The 23,488-nt window shown below is 40.4% G+C and overlaps 2 protein-coding genes across 7 annotated transcripts in view; both read right to left on the bottom strand.

The window, feature by feature from the left end:
- Positions 1-7,970, bottom strand: part of LOC111671551 (uncharacterized) — a 33,894-nt gene extending 25,924 nt beyond the window's left edge. Inside the window, exons 1-7 of the mRNA XM_087179953.1 lie at positions 7,883-7,970; positions 5,736-5,817; positions 5,568-5,627; positions 4,282-5,449; positions 3,912-4,158; positions 3,385-3,654; positions 3,019-3,199 (exon numbers count right to left, since the gene is read on the bottom strand). Coding sequence (XP_087036079.1) covers positions 3,019-3,199; positions 3,385-3,654; positions 3,912-4,158; positions 4,282-5,449; positions 5,568-5,604 — 1,903 coding nt within the window. The 5' untranslated portion in view covers positions 5,605-5,627; positions 5,736-5,817; positions 7,883-7,970. The remainder of the gene's footprint in view (positions 1-3,018; positions 3,200-3,384; positions 3,655-3,911; positions 4,159-4,281; positions 5,450-5,567; positions 5,628-5,735; positions 5,818-7,882) is intronic.
- A 650-nt stretch (positions 7,971-8,620) lies between these two features.
- The window catches only part of LOC111671533 (MYND-type zinc finger-containing chromatin reader ZMYND8-like), an 18,839-nt gene continuing 3,971 nt past the window's right edge, over positions 8,621-23,488 (bottom strand). For 3 of the 6 annotated variants that reach the window (XM_087179948.1, XM_023428645.2, XM_087179949.1), the window contains 19 exons: positions 21,513-21,583; positions 20,768-20,931; positions 18,510-18,731; positions 17,918-18,031; positions 17,650-17,742; positions 17,451-17,538; positions 17,315-17,370; positions 17,141-17,218; positions 16,919-17,034; positions 16,326-16,801; positions 15,162-15,290; positions 14,034-14,195; positions 13,083-13,595; positions 11,989-12,465; positions 11,740-11,888; positions 11,556-11,636; positions 11,382-11,460; positions 10,988-11,227; positions 8,621-9,841 (listed from right to left, as the gene is read on the bottom strand). In XM_087179948.1, coding sequence (XP_087036074.1) covers positions 9,663-9,841; positions 10,988-11,227; positions 11,382-11,460; positions 11,556-11,636; positions 11,740-11,888; positions 11,989-12,465; positions 13,083-13,595; positions 14,034-14,195; positions 15,162-15,290; positions 16,326-16,801; positions 16,919-17,034; positions 17,141-17,218; positions 17,315-17,370; positions 17,451-17,538; positions 17,650-17,742; positions 17,918-18,031; positions 18,510-18,731; positions 20,768-20,931; positions 21,513-21,583 — 3,487 coding nt within the window. In that variant the 3' untranslated portion in view covers positions 8,621-9,662. The remainder of the gene's footprint in view (positions 9,842-10,987; positions 11,228-11,381; positions 11,461-11,555; positions 11,637-11,739; positions 11,889-11,988; positions 12,466-13,082; positions 13,596-14,033; positions 14,196-15,161; positions 15,291-16,325; positions 16,802-16,918; positions 17,035-17,140; positions 17,219-17,314; positions 17,371-17,450; positions 17,539-17,649; positions 17,743-17,917; positions 18,032-18,509; positions 18,732-20,767; positions 20,932-21,512; positions 21,584-23,488) is intronic. The other 3 variants (XM_087179950.1, XM_023428647.2, XM_087179951.1) reach the window with 2 other exon arrangements.

The raw sequence follows: 23,488 nt of genomic DNA, 5'->3' as shown, positions 1-23,488 counted from the left end.
GTTCTGTCTTTCTTCTGTTTTTGGCTAGTGTTCGTGGTCCTTTACAGGTTCTGTCTTGGCAGTGAGATTTGAGGTTACATCTGTAACATTTTGACAATATATAATATATCTTTTAAAATCATATTTAAGTTTTATACTTTATTCTTTTTAACCTGAAATCTATGTGTTGCATCATACTGATGCACTGATCATTTGGTTCCCTCACCAAATATTATCATTGTATTCTGTTTATATATATCTGCAACAAAGTTTAACACAAAAAGCAAATCTACTGTTTGTTGTATTTACCTTTATGTGGTATACTTTTGTTTATGAAGAGTATTAGTGGAAGTAAGGTGAAGTTGTTCTGTTGTTCCACACTAGTTTTAATGGTTAGAAATATCGGTGCTCAAAGGAAATCACAGAAGAATAAAAGATGTGATCTGATCGTGTTTGTATGGATATATGACGTGGGTATGTGAAGGTGTGAGCAAAACTGAAGGGGATATGGTTCAAAATGTCAGGCGCATGGGTGTATTCATACGGTAGTGGAGTAGATCAAGTAGTCTTCCTTAAACACTATACCCACACTCAGTTACAAAAAAGATGCCTATCCTCCACTGAAGTCCCACAAATCCTCCAGCTCTAGACTTTGTATGCGTGTGCATGGTGAACTGTATGCGGCTTCTCCATTTGCAGACTTTTCTCAGAGGCTCAGAGGAATGGAGAATTTTACTGTCAGAGGCCCACTGACACTTCAGTATCATCTTCATGTAAATGCAACAACAAGTCTTCTTTTCACTGTTGGATGGAGTCCGGGTGGAACCTCTTTCTAGCGTGTGCACTGATGAATCCTCAAGTTCCCCCTGTGTCTCTGCAGCAGCAAGAAGTCAACTCCTCCTCACCAGATTCCCAGTCCCTATTCATTCAGGATGCTTTCAAATCTAATATTGGTGTGTCCGTGTAACGACTGGTCCAAGTGTGTGTTTGTGTGTTGAGTGTTGATGGTTAAGGCACTGTAAGTTGTAGCATCAAGAGACTTGATGTAAAAACAAGGCTTCAGGTATCGCAGACTTGGAAAGTTGTTTGCACATGACACCAGGGCAAGGAAAGTCGTAAAATGTTGTATGTATATGTAATGAAGTGCATTTCACAGATTAAGTACGGCAATTAGTATTAATTTACTCACGCAACTTTTTATGCAACTGCCAAAAAAAAATGTATCCTACAAAATTAATCTTACATTTTTAAAACTTCTGCATCCTTCCTACTTGGCACTTCAACACTGTGGTCTTTCTTTGAAAAACTGAACAATATTTAGAAAATCCATAAGGTTTGGGAACTACGATGTAGTACTGTCAAGCAGGCTTCACAGAACCAGTGTAATCGATGATACTGAGGAGTTGTGAAAGGTTTGATGTGTGGGAGTCTCAGTTTGATGCCCCAAGGCAAGACATCCTGAGTGCTGTGGCTGTAATTTTAGCTTTCTATCATTGAATCAGCTGTAGATCAACTACAGCAGGTCAGTAAAGTGTTCAAAAATGTTGACTGACAAAAGAAGCTTAAGTTTGGAGAAGTTAATTCTATTCTTCCTTAAAATGGTAAACGTCAATCCACCATTTTTACTGTGCTGTTTGATTTGAGGGTCAAGACCTTGTCTAAAAGAATGTCTTCAGTAGTATATGTGTTTGCACAGCTAGGTTCTTTAAGCTTCTCTTTTTATCTATGTATAAGCATCTTTCCACAGTGGTGTCTAATAATGTCTTTTAATTGAGCTTCAGTGTTTGTTCTTGACGAGCAGTTTGACAAAACAAAATCTTATCACAATGTCTCTAAACGTCTGAAAAGCGAGTTATGGAGTTTTTGGAGTATCTGACTTTAAACTTGTTAAAATTGATGTTAAGGGAGCTATTTGTAAATTTTGCTGTTGCTACATAGCCAACATTAGCTGTTAACTTACCAGTCTTGGCAAGAGCTTCAGTCATTGTTGCATTTACAAGAGGTTATAATATGACTTCTGCGCAGGGCTACTTCTTCAGGGCAGACTGGATGCTACAGTGACTTGGTATCAGAAAGTGACAAGACAATCTCACTGGGCCGGGGTTAGCTGGTTAGCATTCTAACTACAGTACAAGAAAAGAAGTGATAGAAATAGAAGCAAAACTAGGGGGTTGGAAAAGAAAAGTAATTAAGTTTTATGGTGAACTCGCAACATTTCTTCCAGACAAGTAAGTAAACAGCTGTTAATGCTAATGTTGGATATGTCACAATAGGAAAACTTACTTAAATATTGGGAATATGTGAACATCTTCCTGTTCAGCACTGAAATTAACATGTAAAAATATACACTTCATGTGGACTCTACGGTGAGAAATGGACCCTAAACCTTGACTCTCAAATCCATTTGAATATTCTTCATACTCTTAACGGCCGGCAGCTCAATTCATAGTATGAGGATGTTTCCAGAAAAAAAGACTCAAGTGCCTTTGTGTTAAGCCATCCTTTTTACCAACTAAAGCTTCTGCGATCTCGTGTTCATCATTCAGTGAGTGGTTTTCATGTATATTTTTCAGAGAGGACCTTTGAGTTTGTAAAAGACCTCAGACAAACTGAACATGGAAGCGGTGTGAAAACCAAGCGCAGTAAAGCACCCTGCCTACCCAGCACTACCCCATATACACACACAGTTGGTGTGTTGCTCAGTTTCCAGTGATGAGACTGGTTTAAGTAAGTGCAATTTGTTGAATACTGGAGTCCTGACTAGTGAAGGCCGTTTGAGCAAAACATTTTGGACATTTAGATTCAACAAAGGAACTATAAAAGTGAACATACTTACCCACTGCTGACCCCTGCTACTTATCAGTCATCCCAGAGAGAAAGAGTTTGTGTATGAGTGTGGGGGTGCTTGTGTATGATTGTGTTACGTACTTGATTGATTCAAAAAGGGACTAAAATCTCTAATGTCAATAGAAACTATTTGTGCACGGTGTTTCAACTGCTGTGTGATTTGAATGTGTACGAGTAGTGAATGGTACATACACGCTGTGTAAAACTTAGATGATGGTATGGAAGTGGTCTGAACTTCTGTGAGACTGGGGTCGCAGGCTAAGGGAGATGCAGCCTCCTTATTCCCTCCATCATCTTCCTTCATGTCCTCCTCTTCACCCTTTTCCTCAGCTTTTCCTGCTAACCTCTTAGACATCCTAACCGACCTCTGACCCTGGGAAGAAAATATTTACAGGAGGTCAAAAATAAAGATAATTTCATTTTTTAAGCCTTCATTTTTACACTGTGGTTTCACATTAAAAACAGACACAAACTATGGAAAAGACCCGACAAGAAAATATCTCTGAACAGCTCAAACATCTGTCTCAGTGTCTAAGTCTCAATGTTCAAATTCCTTACCTTTGCAGTGGGTCTGGCAGTGGCAGCTTTTCTCTGTGGCCGCCCTCTGGACTTAGGCGCCTTAGGGACAGACAGTGTCTTCATAGTAACAGCAGCGTGCTGAAGGATGCAGTCAGTGCCACAGTAAACAGAGTCCGGTAGGGCTTGTTTGGGGCACCCAGGTCCAATGCACAGGGGAAGAGAGCTGTCCATCTCCATCTCAGCTTCGGGTTCAGGCTCTGGCCTAATCACAGGAGCCTCCTCCGCCTCCTCCTCCACCACCACAGTCTCCTGAAAACCGATTCTCATCTTAGAACCAGACACCAGACTTCCTTCATGCAAATCAGCCATTGACTCATAATACAAATATTACACTGTGTTGATTCGTTACATAGTTACTGACACCCAGAAGTGACGAATATTCAACCTACATACTAACTACAGCTGGAAACAAGTTGAAAAGCAATTTTCATTCATTATCTTTATTTTTTGTGCCTATGATCAATGATCCATCTGGAGATCACTGACAATCCAAATGAAATTTTAACCTTCAGGGCTTGCTGCTCCTCATGCCCCTCCCCTTCTTCACCAGAAGGACTTAGTGTCACGCATTCGGAAAAGCTAAGCTCAGGCTCTGGCTGAGAGTGAGGCTCAGACTGAAGTTGCTTCTTGGTAGTGCAGGGGGGGCAGATATACTCTTGCCCTTTTTTCTCCATCATACGGCCTTGTGTTTCACTGATACCAATACAGTTGCCATGGAACCACTCCTGGCAACTGTCACAGCAGATCATGAACCTAGAAGAAGCAGTGAACAAACAGTAGTGATCAGGAAGTGAAACTGACAGATGGTTCAGGTATGCAAACCCCTGGAAGAGCAGCTCAGTCCAACAGATCTTGTTACCAGAAATGAGCATGTACCTTTTATTGTGTTTTTGTCTGCAGATGCAGTATAGGGCATTGGAGTCATAACCCTCAGTGTCCGATATGCTTGAATACTCTCCTACATTCTCATCGTCTTTCTTCTTCTCCTCTTCCTCCTCCTCCTCCTCTGGTGCATCATCATACTGGCCAGGAGTTACATCAGTAATCTGGTCTAAATCAGTGTCTATGATTATGCAGTCTGAGCATGAGCGCTGCGCAGGACTCATATCAGAGTGAGAAGATGAAATCTCTATTTCAGCAAGGTTGCGTGGTTCATTTTCCTCCTCTTGCAATTGCTGCTGTGGCTCGGCGGCATTAAAAAGCATCACCTCATCATCATTGTCCACATCAGCTGCAATGCTTGACTGGAGCTCCACTGTCCTGCCCCTCCCTCTGCCCCTTCCTCTCCCTCTGCCCCTACCTCTCCCTCTGCCTCTACCCCGTCCTCTGGCCTTTCCCCTTCCACCTTTACCCCCTCGAGCTCTCGTGTCTCCCTGCTTGCTTTTAGATGCTAGCTGCTCCTTAATCTGCATCAGAGTCATTTCATCACTGTCCTCTTCTTGACTAGAGATCAACACCACATCATCTATTCCCCCTCCTGCCACATTGTCAGGAGCAACTGTCTGCAAAATTTCCATGTCATCAGCTGATTCCATATTATCAGGCACCTCATCTATAGCCTGAGGAGGAAGGGCCTCGATGGCATCGGTAGCTTCCAAATTATCAGGGGTTGCTAGTGCATCTGGCATGTCCATCGACAAGCCCTCATTCCCGCCAAGTAGTGAGAAGGCAGTGTGGAAAGCAGACCCAAAATCCTGCCATAAGCTGGGGTCAAGGCTCCCTCCTGCAGAAGCTTCCGAGGCTGGCTTGCTTTCCTCTGATGCAGGTGATGATGGAGAAGACCACTCGAGGTCCTCTATAACACTCCTAGTTGAGCATGTAGCTTTTTGTGAGGCACGGGTCTCTGTAGTAGTCTGAGGTGTCTGGTTGGTTCGACGACCTCTGCCTCTCCTTACAAGTGGAGGGCTGTGTGTTAGGTCTCCAACTTCTTCCATGAACTCCCGTCTAGCGATCGTTGTCCGCCTGAAGCCCCAGGACTTTTTAACCTGTGACAGGGTTGGCCTGACGTTCGACTCTGCCCCTTCTGTCTGGCTCTGCTGTTCCTCTATTGAAAAACAGGAACACACAGAATTAACATAATGCGAACCAACATGTCTTTCATGTTCATCTGCAGCTACAGTCTGTCCATGGAAGCAATTTATAGACCACAAAATCAGCTTTACCTGAATTATTATCACCTGTGATGTGGTTATTTTCCATTGGGACATCCGTAGGGAACAAGGCTGTCAAAACACAGAGGATATAATTTGTTGCTATACAAATGTAAAGGAATGTCAACTATTGGTAAATTGGATGAGGCCTTAATGCTGAAAAAAAAGTATCCAAGGTACCTCTACAACTAATAAGTTGATGGCTGCCAAAGCCTAATTTTCAGGACGCTTGAAGTGTCATTCCACTTGTCTTTCTATGTACCTGGGTAAATTAGGGAGGGGAAATACAACAAAGCAACTCCATTAGATTAAAGGTCATTATTGATACACAAAAACATGGCTTAACAGTTTAACTCAATTTTAAAAGACCGACTGGTGTAGGTGATGGCACTTACCGCCATTCATTCCAATTTGAAAGTTTCATTGAAAATAAAAACTAAATTCAAAAACATACCTCTAATACTTCTACAATGCAGTCAATTGCTATTGCATTATGAGAAACTAACCTAAAACCAATGGTGTCTAACCAACATAAATCATACCTTAATAAAGGTTATAATTTTTAGTTTTTGTTGACACTGCTTTAGAGAAGTGTTGATTCAACTACTATAGAATTGTTTTATCTTGATAGGTGTTTATAATAATTCAACAGCTACAGTTTCAACCAGCACTGTATATGATAACCTTCATGAGGGTAGGATTTATTGCAGAGCTCTGGTATAAGACATTGCATTAGTTTTTGCTATGTGTACCTTATAAACTGGTCACTGAATATATATTCACATTTATAATCCCTGACCATGACTTGACATTTTAGGGGTCATTTTTCACTATTTTCGAAAATTTTATACACTGAACTAATTTATTAGTTGCAGCCCCAAGTGGTTATCGTTAAACCTGAATTTTTTTTACTGATTAATCTAGTTATTGTTTAGTGTATAAATGTTAAAAATTGTCTAACAAGACTAGGTCAAAACCTAGTAAATGGCCGAACCATGTATGGTAAACAGGTGAAATTGAGGTTGTAGTTGAAAACTTTTGAAGAACCACTGTTAACAACTACTTTCAAGCTAAAATCTTCACTAAAGTCACTAAATGTCCATGGATGACATAACACACTAATTATCTTACTCATGAATCATCGTGTCACATTTGCATTCTACCTAGTGTCAGTTGGTTTCAGCCATTTTCTTCCCTCCTACTCTTTGCTGACATATACAGTATTTCAATACAGCCAAATTTGCAATAAAGCTATTCTCGTTTACATTAGTTAGTTTCTGTTTTCAGGCAATGGAGCAAGTTTTAATTGGTGACTGAAATGCAGCCCTTTAAGACTACATCTCTTTAGTAATGGCATCATTGTCTGACTGACTTGTTAAATGATCCTTCAGAGACACTTAGATGCAACAGAATTTTTTTCTTTTCTTATTTATTCAGCCTATGTCTAGGTAACAAACAGCTGAGTGCATTTGTACATACTCAGTTTTCAGTGTATTAGGCAGACCTAGCTCAAACTAAGATAAAACCGTCGTGCAATAAATCCTACTTTCCTGAAAGTTATAATGTTTGTTTTTTGTTGTAACTGTGTTAAAGAGGTGTTGATTCCATTCTATATTATTTTATAAGGATGTAGTTTGTGGTGCTGTGTTGCATTACACAACGAGGTGTTTCTGTTTTTTAGTCTACTCTCTTTCATTAGAATGGCATTGAAAAATATCAGAAACATCTGTCAACATAGTGCATCACAAGACCACAAATTGCAGCTTCCAAAAATGACCATACATCATAATCAACACCTCTTTCACAGTTTCAATAAAAACTACACATTATAACCTTCATGAAGGATTTATTCCAGGATTGGTTATTATGTATTAAACTGCATTAGGTTTAGGTGTATCTAATAAATTGACAATTGAGTGGATGAAAAAAAGCAAATGGTTTATTTAAGCAGAGACTGATCAACAGGAATTAGAAATAGGTGGGCTGTCCACAATGCCCCTGTACTCTACACTTAACCAACACCCGTTAGCAAAACAGAAACGAAACAACAGACCTTCCTAATTTCAGTACCAGAACTCAGTCGACTGTAAAAGCACAGAACGAAACGTTCTTGCAAATACTCGTGAGTTTTTCTGGAGAGGGAGAAGTCTTGTTGAACACGACGACTGACATTGTTCTCTGCAGCTAGTTTAGCTGAAAGCTAGCTGCTACACTACCTGGTAACAAAAGCAATACGGTGGGAAGCTAATGGTCTTCAAAGATACCGGCACAGGAGTTAAATGTTGCACAATTGTACACCCACAATCTGAGGAAAACTGAAATCATACCTTCAATATAAATGACAAATTTTCCAGTTACGGTTACGTTCGCTCGGCTAGCTATCTAGCACAGCCTTCCATTTTCTCTGCCGTGCTGATCGTAACCTCGCGAGAAGTTGCAGGCGGAAAACAACCGTGTTTACAGCCGCTGTAGCTGTTAATCTTTTCTTTTTCTTAATTATTTTTATTGAAATATATTTTTTCTTTGCCCGAAATCACAATCAAATTGTCCAACTTTTATAGGAAAATAACTGTAGTCTAGGCTTTTGTATTTTTTTTTTTTTTTTTAACAATTTCAGTTCACACATTAATAGTAGGCTAAGAAAAACAAATTATACATCATACTAATATTGTAGGGCTGCAAATACTTTGACTATTCGACTACTTTTCATTATTGATCAATCCACCAGTTATCTTTACAATCAACGATCGATCGTTTGTCAGTAAAAATGCTTCTTCAAATGTCTTACAAGCAGTCTAACATCCAAAGATATCCAATTTATTGTCATGTGACAAAGAAAATTATGAAAGCCTCTTATCTGAAAGTTTAAAAACAGCAAATATTTGACATTTCTGCTCACACAATGACTAAAATGATTATTTAATGACCACGATAAGTGATTCATTTTGACTCAACTAAACAAGGTGCAATGGGCAATGTCAATCTGAGTGAATTATTTTCCCAGTGTTCATGATGGAAGTTTGATTTCTCACCACTTTGAGGACATTAAACCAAAACAGACCAAATTGATCAGAGCATTTTTATTTTTGCTTCACGAGTCCATATATTGTATGTACAATATGTAAACAAGTACGTGACACAAGCTCAAAACATACATGCTCACAACAAAGAATATCCAGCCAAAAAGCAGTTTTTCTATTTATACCTACCCAGTTCTTAGACACAGTCTGACCAGGATTTACATCAGCTTTGGATAACCGGTTAAACAGAAACTTCGCTCAGCGCTGACATTCATGTGAAGTAATTTATTTTCAAATAACTTTTTTTTTTTTAGACACATAGAAATGTGATTTAATTAAACATACTATAAAACATATAACACTATAAATATTGTTCAGTTATCTTCTTACAAAACCTTTGTACAGTTTAAATTTTTTTTTAGTTATTTTTAATAAATCACAGATATTTTTATGTAGGCCTATACAATGTGGAACAACAATACAAAACTGGTATGAGCCAAAAATGTCACTGCTGACATGAAGAGGACATGGCTGAAGACATAATGTGTAAATTTGCATTACTCAAAATACCTCAGTTGATGTGAAGAGGACATGGTTTAAAAATAAAGATGAAACTTGCATAACTCAAAATACCTATGGTGGCACCATGATAAATGAGTATTAACTGTTGATGGCTGTTTCAATAATATGGAGAGCAGTCAACAAAATAAAACCACCATGAAGCACTTAAGAGCAGCATTAAAAATGATAATGTAGCAAATATTCTGTGGGGTGATACAATCTTGCTCAGATTGGAAAAGTGGTAACAGAGCTATAACATAAAACTACAGTATGAAAACATACAGACTCACATTTTATTTCTCAAGACAGACTACGTTCACATGGTAAATCCAACAGAACACAGATTTGTGGAAACTGTGAATGAGGGATAAACCAAAAATGTCATGATGCACATGTGGGAATGGAAAAATCGAAGCGATTTGTTGCAGAGGTGAAGGCCTTCAAGCACCAAGTCTGACGCCACGTTTGACGCCACAAGCCCTACAGCGGCCTTGCAAAGTCTGCCAGAGTTTCTGTAGCGTAGCAGTTAGGTCACAGTAACGGCACCACTGTCCTTACTCTTGTCCATATATGTGGGAGAGTTGCTTTTGTCTGATATGGATCCTGCTCCTGAGGGCAGGGTCTGTGTGGCAGGAGAGTGACCTGATGATTTGACTGAAGGGTCCGAGTTGGGTTCTGCCTCCGGCTCCTGTTGCGAAGCTGTGGCTGGAAAGAAAAGCAAAACAGAAAATGAGAACATGGACACTACCATAGCTGCTTGTGTGTCTGCAGAATCTGCCTCTTACTCCACAGGTTGGAGAAGGGGTCAGGAATGATCAGTTAACCTATTTGTATTTATTCTTGCCAAGTCATACAATACTTGATCAGTATAGATACATCATATTGGCCTTTGAAGAAATTAGTGCTTGTGATCATGGGGATAGGTTTATAGACAGAAGGACAGGGAGGACAGACTGTACTGGGGACAATTTCATATTAATTTTTACACCTGACCCTGAATAACATAAATAGCTAGAGCAGAGAGGGAGCTGCCTTCGAATTTCAAGCTGGAATGTTAAAAAAAAATCAAACTCAATAAAAAGGCAATAAAGCATATTTTTTGTTGCACAACATTGAAATGGTATTGAATAACCCATCTGAAAAAGAATGAGTCTTATATCAGAATTGTATGAGTAGAGAGAAAATAACTTTGCTGCTAAATCCAGGAACACAGCTCTGTTTGACAGACAACAACCTACATCCTCAATACATAATCAGTAAGAGATAATAACTGTGTCAAACACATCATGTTTTTGTATAACACTCAAGAAAAACCCAGAAGTTTTCTTATTTTCATTATAGATTAGTTTCACATCAGGAGAGGCACCCATCCTAATACTACATAAAGTAACATATCCTCCTCCTGTAGCAGGATAGATCACTGATGCAACCTCAATGCCACGTCCTAAATGTCAAACAAGATTTCAGTTTTGTGTCAGTGCTTGACGAACATGTATTAGGTGCATCATCCGAAACAGGAAACAGTAACCGAAGATGAAGTGGAGAAGCATTCATGCTGAGCGAACACAGCCCGAGGACCACTCTCAGAAAGTGCCCAGAGGCCATCCTCTATCCTGCCTGTAAATGCATTTTTAAGTGTAAGTGTAATGTTTTGTTTAAAAAAAATGAAGATAATTTTAAAATCTACCAAACAGTGGCTTTGGTATTCATATTTGCAGATTAATGTTTTATTCCAGTTGCAGATCCCTGGTGTCCACCACAAATCAACAACAAAATGTTACAGAAAAGAAAACAGTCTTCTCCAGCAGAGCAAGGACAGAGCGTGCGTCATTATGAGCATGCTCACATTACCTGACTGCGTGCAGGACTTCATGTGCTCTGGCCAGTGGGCTTGCTGGCAGGGGTAATCACAGTAACTGGTGTTCCAGCAGCAGTAGAAGATGGCCTCCTTTCTGCAGTTAGCGCACCACTGTTTCTTTTTGGTCTCATCCACTGCTTGCTGCTTTTCCAACTCCATCTGCTTTTTCACCTCAGCCACCAACCGTTCTCTTTCCTGCTCCAGACTCTGCCTCATCTCTGCCATTGTCAGTTCTGTGTTGAAGTCAAACAAACACAAATAACTCAAAACTGATACCACATGTAAAACAGAAACACCTGTAACCATGCGATATTCAGGTAATGACTTGTTTAGTGTCATGTTAACTCTTCGAGGTGTAATCACACATGCTGGGAGTGGGAAACTTACCGAGATTGTGCTTCATCTCTGACAACTCTTGTTGATGCAGCCACTGGAGCTTTTCAATCTCTATCCTTAACCGTCGAATCTGTGGCAAAAATACACAGCGATTATAATCCCTTAAATCTTGCAAATTATTATTACGACACATTAAAAAGTACCCATGTGTATGCCAGTATTCACCTCTGCAATCGTGTTTCCTGATGTGCTTTTGGAAAGGTCATTGTAGATTTCAGTCATTGTCCCCTTTATTGTGTCCATAATCTGCAACATTTTGCCAAAAACATGTGATATTAGTCCACCATTTTAACTTCTTTCACCACTTTAAGATTCATCAATCTTCACAGAGCTGAGAACCGAAACTCACTTTGTTTGTGTACTTGGCTATATCTGCAGCCACATCGGCGGAGACCGTGGGGATCTGTAAGTCTCCTGACATGAAAGAAGAAGAGCTACTGGATGGGACCTGGGCAGCTGTGGATGAGGACGTATTCTGAGGTGGGTCTTTTTGTTGCACTTAAGGGGATAAAGGTGGAAAAAGGAGAAATTATAAATCTTTTAAAGCACATTTTGTGAAGTTGAGTGCTCAGATGAATGATAACGCTGATGTACATACCCTTGACTGCTTGTCTGGTCTGATAGCGGGTACTGGAGGAGGAGTTCTGCTGTTGTGACTGCAGCTGCTGTAGGCTACGTGTTTGCCCCTGAGTCTGGGCCTGTGTTTGCGCTGCTGACTGCTCTCCATGCTGCTGCTGCCTCTGCACCTTCTGCATATGCCACTTCTGAGAGGACGTCTGAAACTTAGTGGGATTCCAAACCACTGCCCGCTGCACAGCCTGAGCTGTCTCTTTAGGCAGCAGAGGGCGCTGTTTCTTTACAGCTGCAGGTACTGGGGATGCTGCGGAAACTGAGGTGGAGGCAGGAGAGGGAGCACTGGTGGGTCCGCTGTTAGTTGTGCTGGCACTGGGCTGTCCGGAAGATGCAGTGGAAACAAGGTTGAGGGCTGCTGTGATGCCAGGTTGCAAGGAGTCTTTCAGGTTGGAGGCAGCTTCCCGTGACGGTGCTGCTGCTGTAGCAGATGAAGGCAGTTTACCTGGGCAGAAAAAAAAATATTGCTCAGGCATTCTGGATTTCTAAATCAGGTGCTTTAATAAAAGGGTTAAACAAAGAGTTAGACTTGAAGCCATTTTATAGTCTTTTGGATTATATTTGTCTCCAAGGAACAGGATTTCTTTTAGAACAATTTGAAATTGAGTAAAGGAATGGATGTGTAAAAAGTCACCTGCAGACTTTTAACATTTATGCCTAATCCTAAATGACTTCGGAAATGGAAGCGATTCGAGAACATTGTATTTTGGAAAACGTGTTGAAAGAATACAAAATTTGTTGCCTTGTATTGAAAAGCGGATATTCAATTATATAGTAGTATAGTAATTATAGTATGTTTTGTATTTATTTCATCTTGTATATTTTTTCACTAAGAGTAATTGTATTTTGTAAATTGTATCTTTTTTTTTTTTTTAGAAAAAAACAACAGTAATTTTTTGCATACTTGGTATCTTTGCTGATTTATCATTCACATAACTTTTCAATAGACTGTATATAAGTATGACACCGGAAATGGCCTCAAACGTCAACCTGACAAAGGCAAGATAGCACAGAATGAGAGAGTCACAGGAAAAAGTGGATACAGTACATCAAAGGCCTCACCTTCCAACTTGGCAACATTAGACTCTTTGAGAGTTTTGGCAGCAGAAGCCCCTGGCTCTCTTCTTGCCCTCTTTGAGTCTCGGCCTCCATGTTCATCCCCAAGGTCAATCACCAGCTCTCTTTCAGAATCAGAGTCCTGCTCAGCCACTGATGTAGCAGCGGCTGCTCTGCCCTCCTCTGGAGCTTTAGGCTTGTCAGTGACGGGCTGAGACTGGGGTGTTCTGGGCTTGTCCTGCAGGTCCCTATCTGGGCCATTGCTGCCCTGTTTCTCTTTGAGCAGGGGTTCAGGGGTGGCTTTATCCCCTGTCCCCGTTACTCCCTCCTTATTCTCTCTGTCCGTGCCAGGTTTAGGCCTTTTTTTCTCTGCCTTGTCTTTGTCGTCCTGGGCGGAGCTCTTTGGCTTGTGTTCCTCGTCACTGAGATACTCGCTGTCACTTGAGTCAGATTTCTCAGAGTCTTCAGAGTCACTGTGATCCACACCTTTATACACATCTTCAGAAATCTCATCTATCCCTGTATGGAGAAACATACAGTCTTCATTATATATTTTTTAAAAGTGTGAAAGACTTTTTGTTAGGTAGAGTGAAATAAAGACTTTTTTCTTTGGTAACACCCAAACAGAGTTTCCCACCTCTAATCCCAGTCAACAGCAGTCACAGAGCGTCAGATATCACATGTTTCACCTGCCCCGTGTTTTGGGGGCGAATTCCTCATAATTCATCACCACTTAAACTGGCAAACTGTCTCAAATCTTTTGTAACAACAATCTAAATTCTTATGCAAATGGCCATTTGAACATCACACAACAAACCTGAAACATTCTTGAAATTACTTTAAAATATAATTGCAGTTGTTTTTGAGTATCAAGAAGCAACATGATGCAAGATGAACAGTAAGAGTTCTGGGCCAAAAAAAAAAAAAAAAAATAGCACCGGGTGATTGTATATGTACCGAGCTGTGCCTTGCAGCTTTCAATAGTCTTGTCCAGGCTCCTGATGTGTCTCTTTGGAGTAGGGAGAGCAGCTGATGCTTGTTGTTGCTGATGTTGTTGTTGTTGCTGCTGCTGCACAGTCTCACTCAGCTCCTTCAGATCCATTTCAGCCTTCACTCGATCTAAAAGGAACAGGTCAATGTTCAATTTCAGTGCAAATTCTTCTCTCTTCATGTCTCTTCAGAGTATTGGCTCGCATGAGATGGGGACTCGAGTGTGTGACTTGGACTCAAGTTGCACTTCAGTCGCACACACTGTGACTTTAGACTTGTCCTCAAAAGACTTCAGACTCGACTTGGACTCGAGATTTGGGACTTGTGAATTGTTACCTCTGCCAAAGAGGTTAAAGTGTTCACCCATGTGTGTTTGGTTATTTGTCAGCAGGACTACGCAAAAAGTACTCAAACGATTTGCACCAAACTTGGTGAAGTGATGGGGCAAGGACCAGAGGAAAAACCCTGTGAAGTTTGTGGCAGATACAGATTATTTACTATGACTTTGAATTTTTGCTAACTTATACAGAGGAAAGTAAAAAAAAAAAAAAAAAAAAAAAAAAATTAGGATGTACCAATTGTTCTATCTAATTTATTATTCCACAAATCATCATAATTAATGTATCCTCTTTTTACTGCATGATTCTTGTAAAGTGTCATATGGCCATATGTGATGGTGTATGCAGATGGATTTTGGTTGGCAAATGCAAGTCAAAAGTCCCAGGCCAATTTTTTTTTTCACTTTTTCCCTAGTTCATTTGACATTGGCATTTTTTTTTTTTTAGGTTTTAAATGTTTTGGCTCATTAACAAGGAAATGTCTGATGAGCTGAATGTCATTCCCTCCTTCAGTATTATGTGTAACTTTATAGATAAAGGAGTGGTGATAATGCAGCACATGCTTTGATTTGCTTAGATATAGTAATGCAGTGTTCTAAGCGGACTGGATGGCATGCAGCAGATGACAGAACGTTCATTACAAACTTTAGAGACTTGGGACTTGACTTGGACTTGCAAAAAATGACTTGTGAACATCTTGTGTCATGATGATGGAAATGGTGAAACACAAAAATATACTTGTGCTGTTGGTACTGACCCAGGTTGAGATTGAGGATGCCGCCTGTGCCTGCTGTCCTCTCCTGCTTGGGTACGAGTCCAGGGTTAAAGGGCTTCGGGCTTCCTGTTACACTTCCTGCAGGACCCATCTTTCCTGAGACAGGTGACGCTGTAACCACAACAACAAAAAAATTCAACCTTAGTTATTTTTGATTTACATATTTAGGTAAAATGGTTCAAAATGCCATCACTCCACTGAAGGCTACATAGCAAGGGTGATGTTAGTCTGACTCGTTGGATGAAGATTGTGGGTAAAACCCTGCAACTGGCAGTGTGTTTCATGTGGCAGTCTCCTCCCCTTCCGCTATCTACACATTAACATTTTCAAAATCCCCTTCACGACAGGAAACAACAACAACAACAACAACAACCTCCTCTCAGTAAGAATGCTACATGTCAAGTTTGGACGACGATTTGGATTGTGCAATCACACAGTCGACATATGTCTTTTACTGTTTTTTGGGGGCGTTGCCTTTGCAGAAAATTTGCCATTTTAATGACAGTGATCACTTCCCTTGCAAATGTTCCACCAATACAAGTCCCCTCCTCTGACACTATTTTGCAGGGGCACCGTCAATACATCGGCCAAGATGATTTAAAGAAATACAAACAAGCCAGAGTGTTTGTTTCCCCTATAGCATAATCACATTCTCCAGCACTAACACAGTGCTGTGGAGATGGGTATGTATGTATGCATGTATATGATATGTGAGACTTTTGAGCTGCAACTGATTTTTTGGCCACTTGGGGATCGAAGAAGCAGATGTGAACACAACACTGACCTATTATGATCTCTTAAATTGATATGGTGAGCAAACAGTTGCCCGTTTACACATCCAGCAGTGACACAACAACATTATAATTTTCAGAGATGCACTGAAAACAACTGCCTGCTGCAACTGATGATGCTACTGATGAAGCAGTGAAAGTGAAAACTGTATATTTGCAGACTGGACAGCTAAACAATGAGCTGGAACTCACTATATAAAACTCCTTAAAGCTGAGATTCAGATTGGCGTTATAATTCTCTGTAGTTTCATCACTACAAACAACCTTTTTCACACTGTCACAGTGTTTTCACATTGTCATTTGATATATTTTAATTATAAAAATATTGATAATAGTCACTTTATTATTTATTTACCAGAACAGTCCATTGATTCCTCTCCAGTGCTGTAATGGAAGGCAGGATTCCTACTGGCCTTTTCCATGTCCTGCTCCCCATCAGACCCTGTGTGCACTGAAGAGTTGGTGCTCATGGGGGACCGAGGCATGTCCGTCATGGAGACCCTCCGACTCATACCACTGGGTGTAGAACTCTTGCTGAGGACCATCTTAGGAGATGCGGTAATATCAAAGTTGAAGCGAAGTTTGTCTGGTTTCTCCGTCTTCACTGTCCCAGCACTAGGGTTGGAGGGGTCCAAAAGCATCTGTAGCTGGTTGTTGGGTGTGTAAGGAGTACGGAAGGGTGCATAGTTGAAGACCCCAAATTTCTTGCGAATGTTTTCCACATAGACCTCCATCTCTTGCATGGCACTGTTGAAAATGCTCTTTGTCTTTTTCACAGAGAAAGGGATCTCTTTGGACATGAGGTAGCAGTTGTTGATGGGGACCCAGGCCCTGCCGCAGCAAAAAGTACAACAAAACATTTACCAAATTAGAATTGGCCTATATTTGGTCAAACAGCCGCAATACAAGGAAGTAATTTCTTCTGTTGTGCTCAAGAGTTAATCTCACCTGTCATGTTGCCCAAAGAAGCGTGCGTCTACCTGCCCATCCTTTTCCCGAAGTGCTTTTGCTGGCCAGAAAGGAAAACCCTTAAGCTTTGCCCAGACCAGGGGGTGGGGTTGACTCTATTGGGGACCAAAAAAAAAAAATTAACTGTTTCACAGCTCAACAGTAAGCCGAGATGTATAAACACTGTTCAAATATAGTATTTAACATAATGTAAAGACCTACACATGGCTCACAAAACCAATTGTCCCTTTTTTGGCATGAAGACAGGTAGCACTCTGGACACACTTCAATTTCATTCATCTAAAACGCATATTGAATAAGAGGGACATATTTAATTTATCAATTAGAAACATTTAGAGAAACTTTGCTATTACTGAGTTCGAAAAGCTTCTTTACCTCATGTTCACAAATCTTGACAATGACTTTCGCAGTTGCTGTTAGTTTGTGGTTACCTAGAATGAAGTCACAAGCTGATTTGATATTTTCTTTTTATTTAGTAGAAAACTGTGTTTGCTATGTCAAAGTTGCTTACCTCCATTATAGATGATGCAGTTGTGTAAGATCCATTTCATATCAGCAAGAAAGGCTTCTGTGCAGCCATACATTTTCTTTTTGATATTCTATGAAAAAAGGAAAAGTAATAAAATGAAACACAAGAAAAAACAAAAGACAAAATACTTTGCATGTTTTGACCATTTTTGGTGCAAATCAAATCAAATAAATAATGCTACCTTTTCTAAAGTACACAGGTCCATGGGATGGAATATGTACTCAGCATAATCTGGATGCTGTTCCAGAGACACAGGCTTCTGAAAAGGCTCTGTCTACTTACACAAATATAAAAAAAGAGAAGAAGAGAAAAGAGAGAAACAGATGCATTAGCCATAATTTGAATGTCTCATTTCCTGGACTTTTGTTTGACTATGAAACACTTTCTTATACATAGAATGATAATAACACCTATTAAACCAGCATTAAATGGATCTTAACAAGTCTTACCCCTGGCTGTTTAATCTTTTGGAGTGCAAATTTGAGCAAGTAGGACAGTTGGTCTATTGTCAGCATCGTCATTGCCTTGCTCTGGGTTTCAATGCATTCGGCAACTGTTATTTTCTGCAACAACAACAAAAATGATTCATGACATAAATGGAAATATAATGAATGTAACAAACGTCAAGCAAAAGGTGTGAACACAGGTATTAATATATATTTATATCTTAGCTGTTGTAAGATCTACATCATCTGCTGTCTTTTGATTTAGCTTGCACAAATGTTAGATGTTCACAACTGTGCCAGTTAAAAGACGTGCACAGTAAATTTTCCAAAATGTGAAGAAGTAGATTAAAACTTTAATCCTCCGACATCTTGCAATCAGTTACGCTTGCAGGGGTGTCATACCATGTGTCTTGGGAGGACCCGGAGAGGTTTTTAGATCAACCTCAGACTAAATTCACTCATCAGTTCCTCCTCTCTGACTGAATGGCACATAATCTGACACCCCTTTTGTCAAACAGGCAAGTGAGATTGTGCCTTGAGTGCCACGATCTTTTGTGTACACCCACACTAATCATACACGTCTCCTGCAAGATACCTCACACTCGGGACAGAACCAGTCGCCCTCGGGCTCGGCTGGTAGTTTGAGGCACTTGGCGTGGTACACCCTGGGGCAGAGCTCACAGCAGAGCACCTGGCCCTCGCGGTGGCACAGCCAGCAGTAGAAGTCATTCCTGCCGTCCTGCGGTACAACATCAACAGGGTCTGTGGTGAGTGCTGGCTGCTTCATATAGTAAAAGGGACCATGTCTTAGCTCTGACTGAAATGCAGGCAAGAGAAACAGGGGGGGAGGTTTCAAAAAAACACGCAGGAACACAAAAAGGTGCAGTGCAACAGAAACAAGGCAGCAGTCAGTTGGGGTAAGCAGGATAAGCAGCATAGAGGGCAATTAAGGTAATGAACCCAACACAATACTGTTTTAATCAAATGCAGTATACAGCAAAACAGTATGCCCCTTGTCAATATCTTTAAAATGTTGAAAAATTCCACAATTCTGTCCATTTAATAAAAGCATAAATATTTGACTAACTAAACTATAATAAAAGGTTCCTATTAAAGAATCTGCTGTAACAAAAGTCAGTCGTCAAAACTCGACCCTGTTAGGTGTGGATGATACCAGCCTTGCAAAAATCTGTGGAGAGATTTTCTGCCATTCTTCACAGATGATTCTTTTCAGAGAGTTTTTTTCAAGAGTTTTGTTGTTCTACCTTCTGCATTAAAATACTCCAAAAGATGTTCTACTGGATTCAAGCCTTACTTAGCCAGGTCACGGTTGCTTTTTTCTTCTTTAAAAATTCTTGTGTGATTTTGTCATGTTGGAAAATCCCTCTCCTGCCAAGCTTCTTGAGACGGGGAGCCATCTTTTTATTTAGTATTTGGCTATAAAAACTTAGATTTAGTGTGGTTCAGGTACTTCGTTACCATGTGGAGCCATGCTGCATTAGACACAATACAGGCCAAAACTGAGAAAGCTGTGGTGTTCAGTTTACCTTATAAACTTGGTCATGCAGTTAGCCTTAATCAAAAATCACAAGTGTAATCAATTTGTTGCAGTGATCACAGGTGGTCTGACTTTTGTTGTACTGAGGTTGCACTTTGGGGCCCGTATTTTCAATGTAGTCTATTTAACCCGTTTGTTATCGATTGTACATGGGACCAAATTCTCCACCATTTAAAAGATGATGAGCGAACTGATGAGACAGTTTTGAATCATTTAACATTTTAGTGATATTGCACAGGGGCGTACTGAGTTGCATTGTCTACTATATAGGATGTCTTAACATCTAGTCATGTGACAGTTTCAGTCAAACAAAACTAACCCAACAGGTTTTAGGGTGTGACCCTAAGAGTAGCTCATCTGCTCACCTGAGCGTAAACACAATGCATGACATGATTGTCTGGTAAGTCCCCAACTGTTACATCACTGGTGCTTCATTATTGGATAAATAGAAGCTGATGCATCTGTTTCACAGCTCAAGGTGATGATGTTTCACTGTCCAAATTACGTTGAGTTGACACCAAATAGGTTTTTGGTGTTCATTTATCTTTAGTGGTAACTTTAACTGTCATTTATTTGACCCTTTCCAGAAAATCAAAGCATGTATTCTAAACCTATCATGAAGGCATATGCTGAAGTCAAAAAGACTATAATTATCTTTTAACATCATGCAAGATCAACATGGGGCTAAAGGACGAAGGGGAATCACTCAGCACCACATTAATCTGGCAAGCGTATAATAAAAACATCTGTGTCATAGCCATATACTACCAAAATGCATAAAATTTAAAACACAGCAAAATAACTGGACATAAATGACCATAGGTGATTGATGTCACATTTAAGGAGTCATCAAAAACACAAGAATCCAAAATGTCTAACAAAATAAGTGTATTTGAGTTGACCATGCATTTATAACACAGTCTACACAACCTGCACAAGACATAGCAACTCTCACAGGATGTCACACCCCTACTTGTTGGTCCATTTTAAGCTGTATGCTGCAGTCATTATCAAAATGGGCATGTTCTCACAGGCAATGTGGCACTGCGCTTTTTGAATCTCGTGCTGCAGTGTGTGCAGGCCTCCAGTCAGAGTTTGTTCAAATTTATATTCTTACAGAAAAAGATAATTTGCCTGATAATTTATATAACTTCCCAAAATCAACAACCATCTTCTTTGGCAACTCCAACTTGTGGTGTCGAGGGACTGAGTACTGCTCCATTCACCTCCAGCACCATAATCCACAGCCTTTGAGAACACACCAGATTTTGAAATGAGTAATCTGAAGCCCTTACCTGGTCTTTATTGTTACAGTTCACGGCCCCAGGCTTCTTCTTTTTCTTGAGAGGGCTGGGGGAGGTGTCTGAGGGAGAGTGTCCATTGGAGGAATGGGTGGGACTCGACACCTTTCTTTTCTGTGGCGCCACTGGTCGTTCTGCTGACCCCGGTGGATCAGGGACTGGACGCAGAAAGACAACCAGGTCATCACACAACACGAGACGGGATTGTTCACCACAGAAGACCAACATGTTACACAAGCTTAAGAAGATTAAAAGATAGATTTAAAAAAAAAAAAAATTTTTACAAATCAGAAACCATAATACATCATTCTTAGAGCTTGATGAAAAACCAAGAGAGGATGTGCAAATTGAAGCAATTCAGTTTTTAGCAATTTGATAATACTGAGTGTTTTTATCAGTCATCAAGAAAATGTTAATATTTAGTACCGACAGCAATCACACTGATCCAAAAGGTAATTAAAAAGAAATAATAGAGGATACCAGTTAAACATTTTGCATTAACACTTGATAATAACAAATGGCCACAGGCCTCCCTCTAAACGAACTAGACCCTGTGTTGATACTTGACACAAAGAGGCAGGCAGCCAGGTATAATGGATTATCTCTGTACTCCTAAGAGACCAATAAAATGCATTACACTGCCCTCGAAGCTTGCAGTAAATAACCTCTACGTTCTGTGAAACTGAGTCGCCTCAGATGTCTGACTCTTAATGCAAGGTACTCGGCCTTAGAGACTTACCTTTGGATCGTAGAGATGCATCCATCCCCTCTACCACATCAGACTCTGTCTTTATCTCCTCCTCAGCCAGACTGCAGAGCACCGAACAAGAGCGAGCAGAAACACAGAAAGAGAGGCAAACACAAAGTCAGAAAGGGTGTTCAGAAACCACAACAGCATAACAGTAAACAAGTGGAACACCACCTAAGGCACCTAGGTCCCAGTGGGTCTGTCAACTGGGATTCTGCAGATTTCCATTGATATTGTTTTCACTGGAATTCAGCACATCTCTGACATGATGGCACGAAGTTCACATCCTTTCCATACTATCGGTGACAAATGAGTCTGAATATGTTCTTTATGTTCCAAGAGAGAGGATGGTAACAATCGCCATGGCAACGCTCCTCTCTGCTAGGCACAAGTTGATATTCACAACAACACGTAGGACCATTTAGCTGACATTACCCCGCACCTCCGTCCGCCAGGAGACGTTGCAGCTGTAATATTTTAGCCGGACTAGGTCCTGATCTTTGCTCTGTGCTTTGTTTATGACAAATGGTGAATAGTCCCATAGTAACAAGAAAGCCAGAGGGAATTGGTCCACATTACTGGAGGGACAGTGTCTCATGGCAATTCGCAGTATGTTTCTGCCTCCTCTCAAGCCCCTTCAGTAACAACAGGATTGCACACCTGAAGGATTTGGGCCCATTCTTGGAGACCAATAGCAAGAGACCCGTCTCATTAGCTTCAAAACAGGGTCCGTCCAAATATTTTTGGCCTACATCTTCATCACAGGCATATTTCAGAAGCCATGCTGATCAAAGTCATATTTATAATACTGGCATTCTGTAAACAATCTGTAATTTATGAACCACATATTATATTTAGTATATATTCAAACAAATGTGGAGTAAAAGTAGATGAGAATTTGGTGTTTCCAATTCATAGCTCAAAATATAGGCTTCATTTACTGCTCTGTTTCCAACCTGATTTAAACAGGCCAATATTAATATCATACATCAATAAACCCATAGATTGTGAATCACTCCAAAAGCTACGAATACAGCCCCCTCTAACACACACTAAAAGCCTAATTTCCCGGGTCTCCAGACCTGCTCTCATTTCCTCTGTAGCAAAAAGCACTGGAATAAAGGGGGTCCTGCGATAAATGAAGGTCTTTGAGTGTTTGGCTCCTCCTTTGTTAGAGCAACAGAGGGCCTTGTTCCAAAGATGTAGCTTTTATTCACAAGCCCCGAGGAGAAAACCCTCGCAAGGACCCCTGACAGGTCACACACTTGACCAGTGCATAGCTTTGGCTGCAGCTCTGGTTTCCAGCTTGGATGATGGCTTTACAGGCTACAACTCAAAGGTCAACCACATTTGTGGGATAAGCTTTTTTTCTCCTCTTCTGATAGTCAAGGAATGTTCTTCAGGTTTCCTTCTCCACCATTATAGAGGCATTCCATACAAAGTCAGTCAAGTGTCAGTTCACTGATAGGCGTATGGAGGTTACCATTCATATCCTAAAGGCTTCAGGGAATCAATTATTATGACAAACCCAACACTATCATATCAGCTTTTAAACCTACACTTATTCAAACACTTGATGTTTGCGTCACAATCCAGAGCTTTAACAGTGAATTAAGATGTTATTTCTACCAAACAAAAAACAAATACCGGTTTACTACCAAGACAACACTAAAACTCACAAACATCAGGGCTTTTCTAAATAAATTCCTTGTGTTTTCAGACCTTAAAAACTAGTGATTACAGACAGCTGATCACAGTGAAACGTAGAAAAATAAATGCATCATCAGCTTGTGGTGTCTGAAAAATGAAAAACATGGGTTGAGCAGAGTTTCTTTAAAAATATGACATGGGTATCTTGTTTCAGCCTGCCAACAGTCTCTCTTACACTCTCTCTGTCACATACACACACACACACACACACACACACACACACACACACACACACACACACACCCCCTCCGGGGCCT

Source organism: Seriola lalandi, unplaced genomic scaffold, assembly GCF_002814215.2.
Source record: "Seriola lalandi dorsalis isolate HSWRI2012SDOR001 ecotype SW California unplaced genomic scaffold, Sedor1 jcf7180002054884, whole genome shotgun sequence".
Classification (NCBI taxonomy): domain Eukaryota; kingdom Metazoa; phylum Chordata; class Actinopteri; order Carangiformes; family Carangidae; genus Seriola; species Seriola lalandi.
The sequence above is the reverse complement of the archived record's forward strand: the minus strand, read 5'-3'. Positions and strand labels throughout refer to the sequence as shown.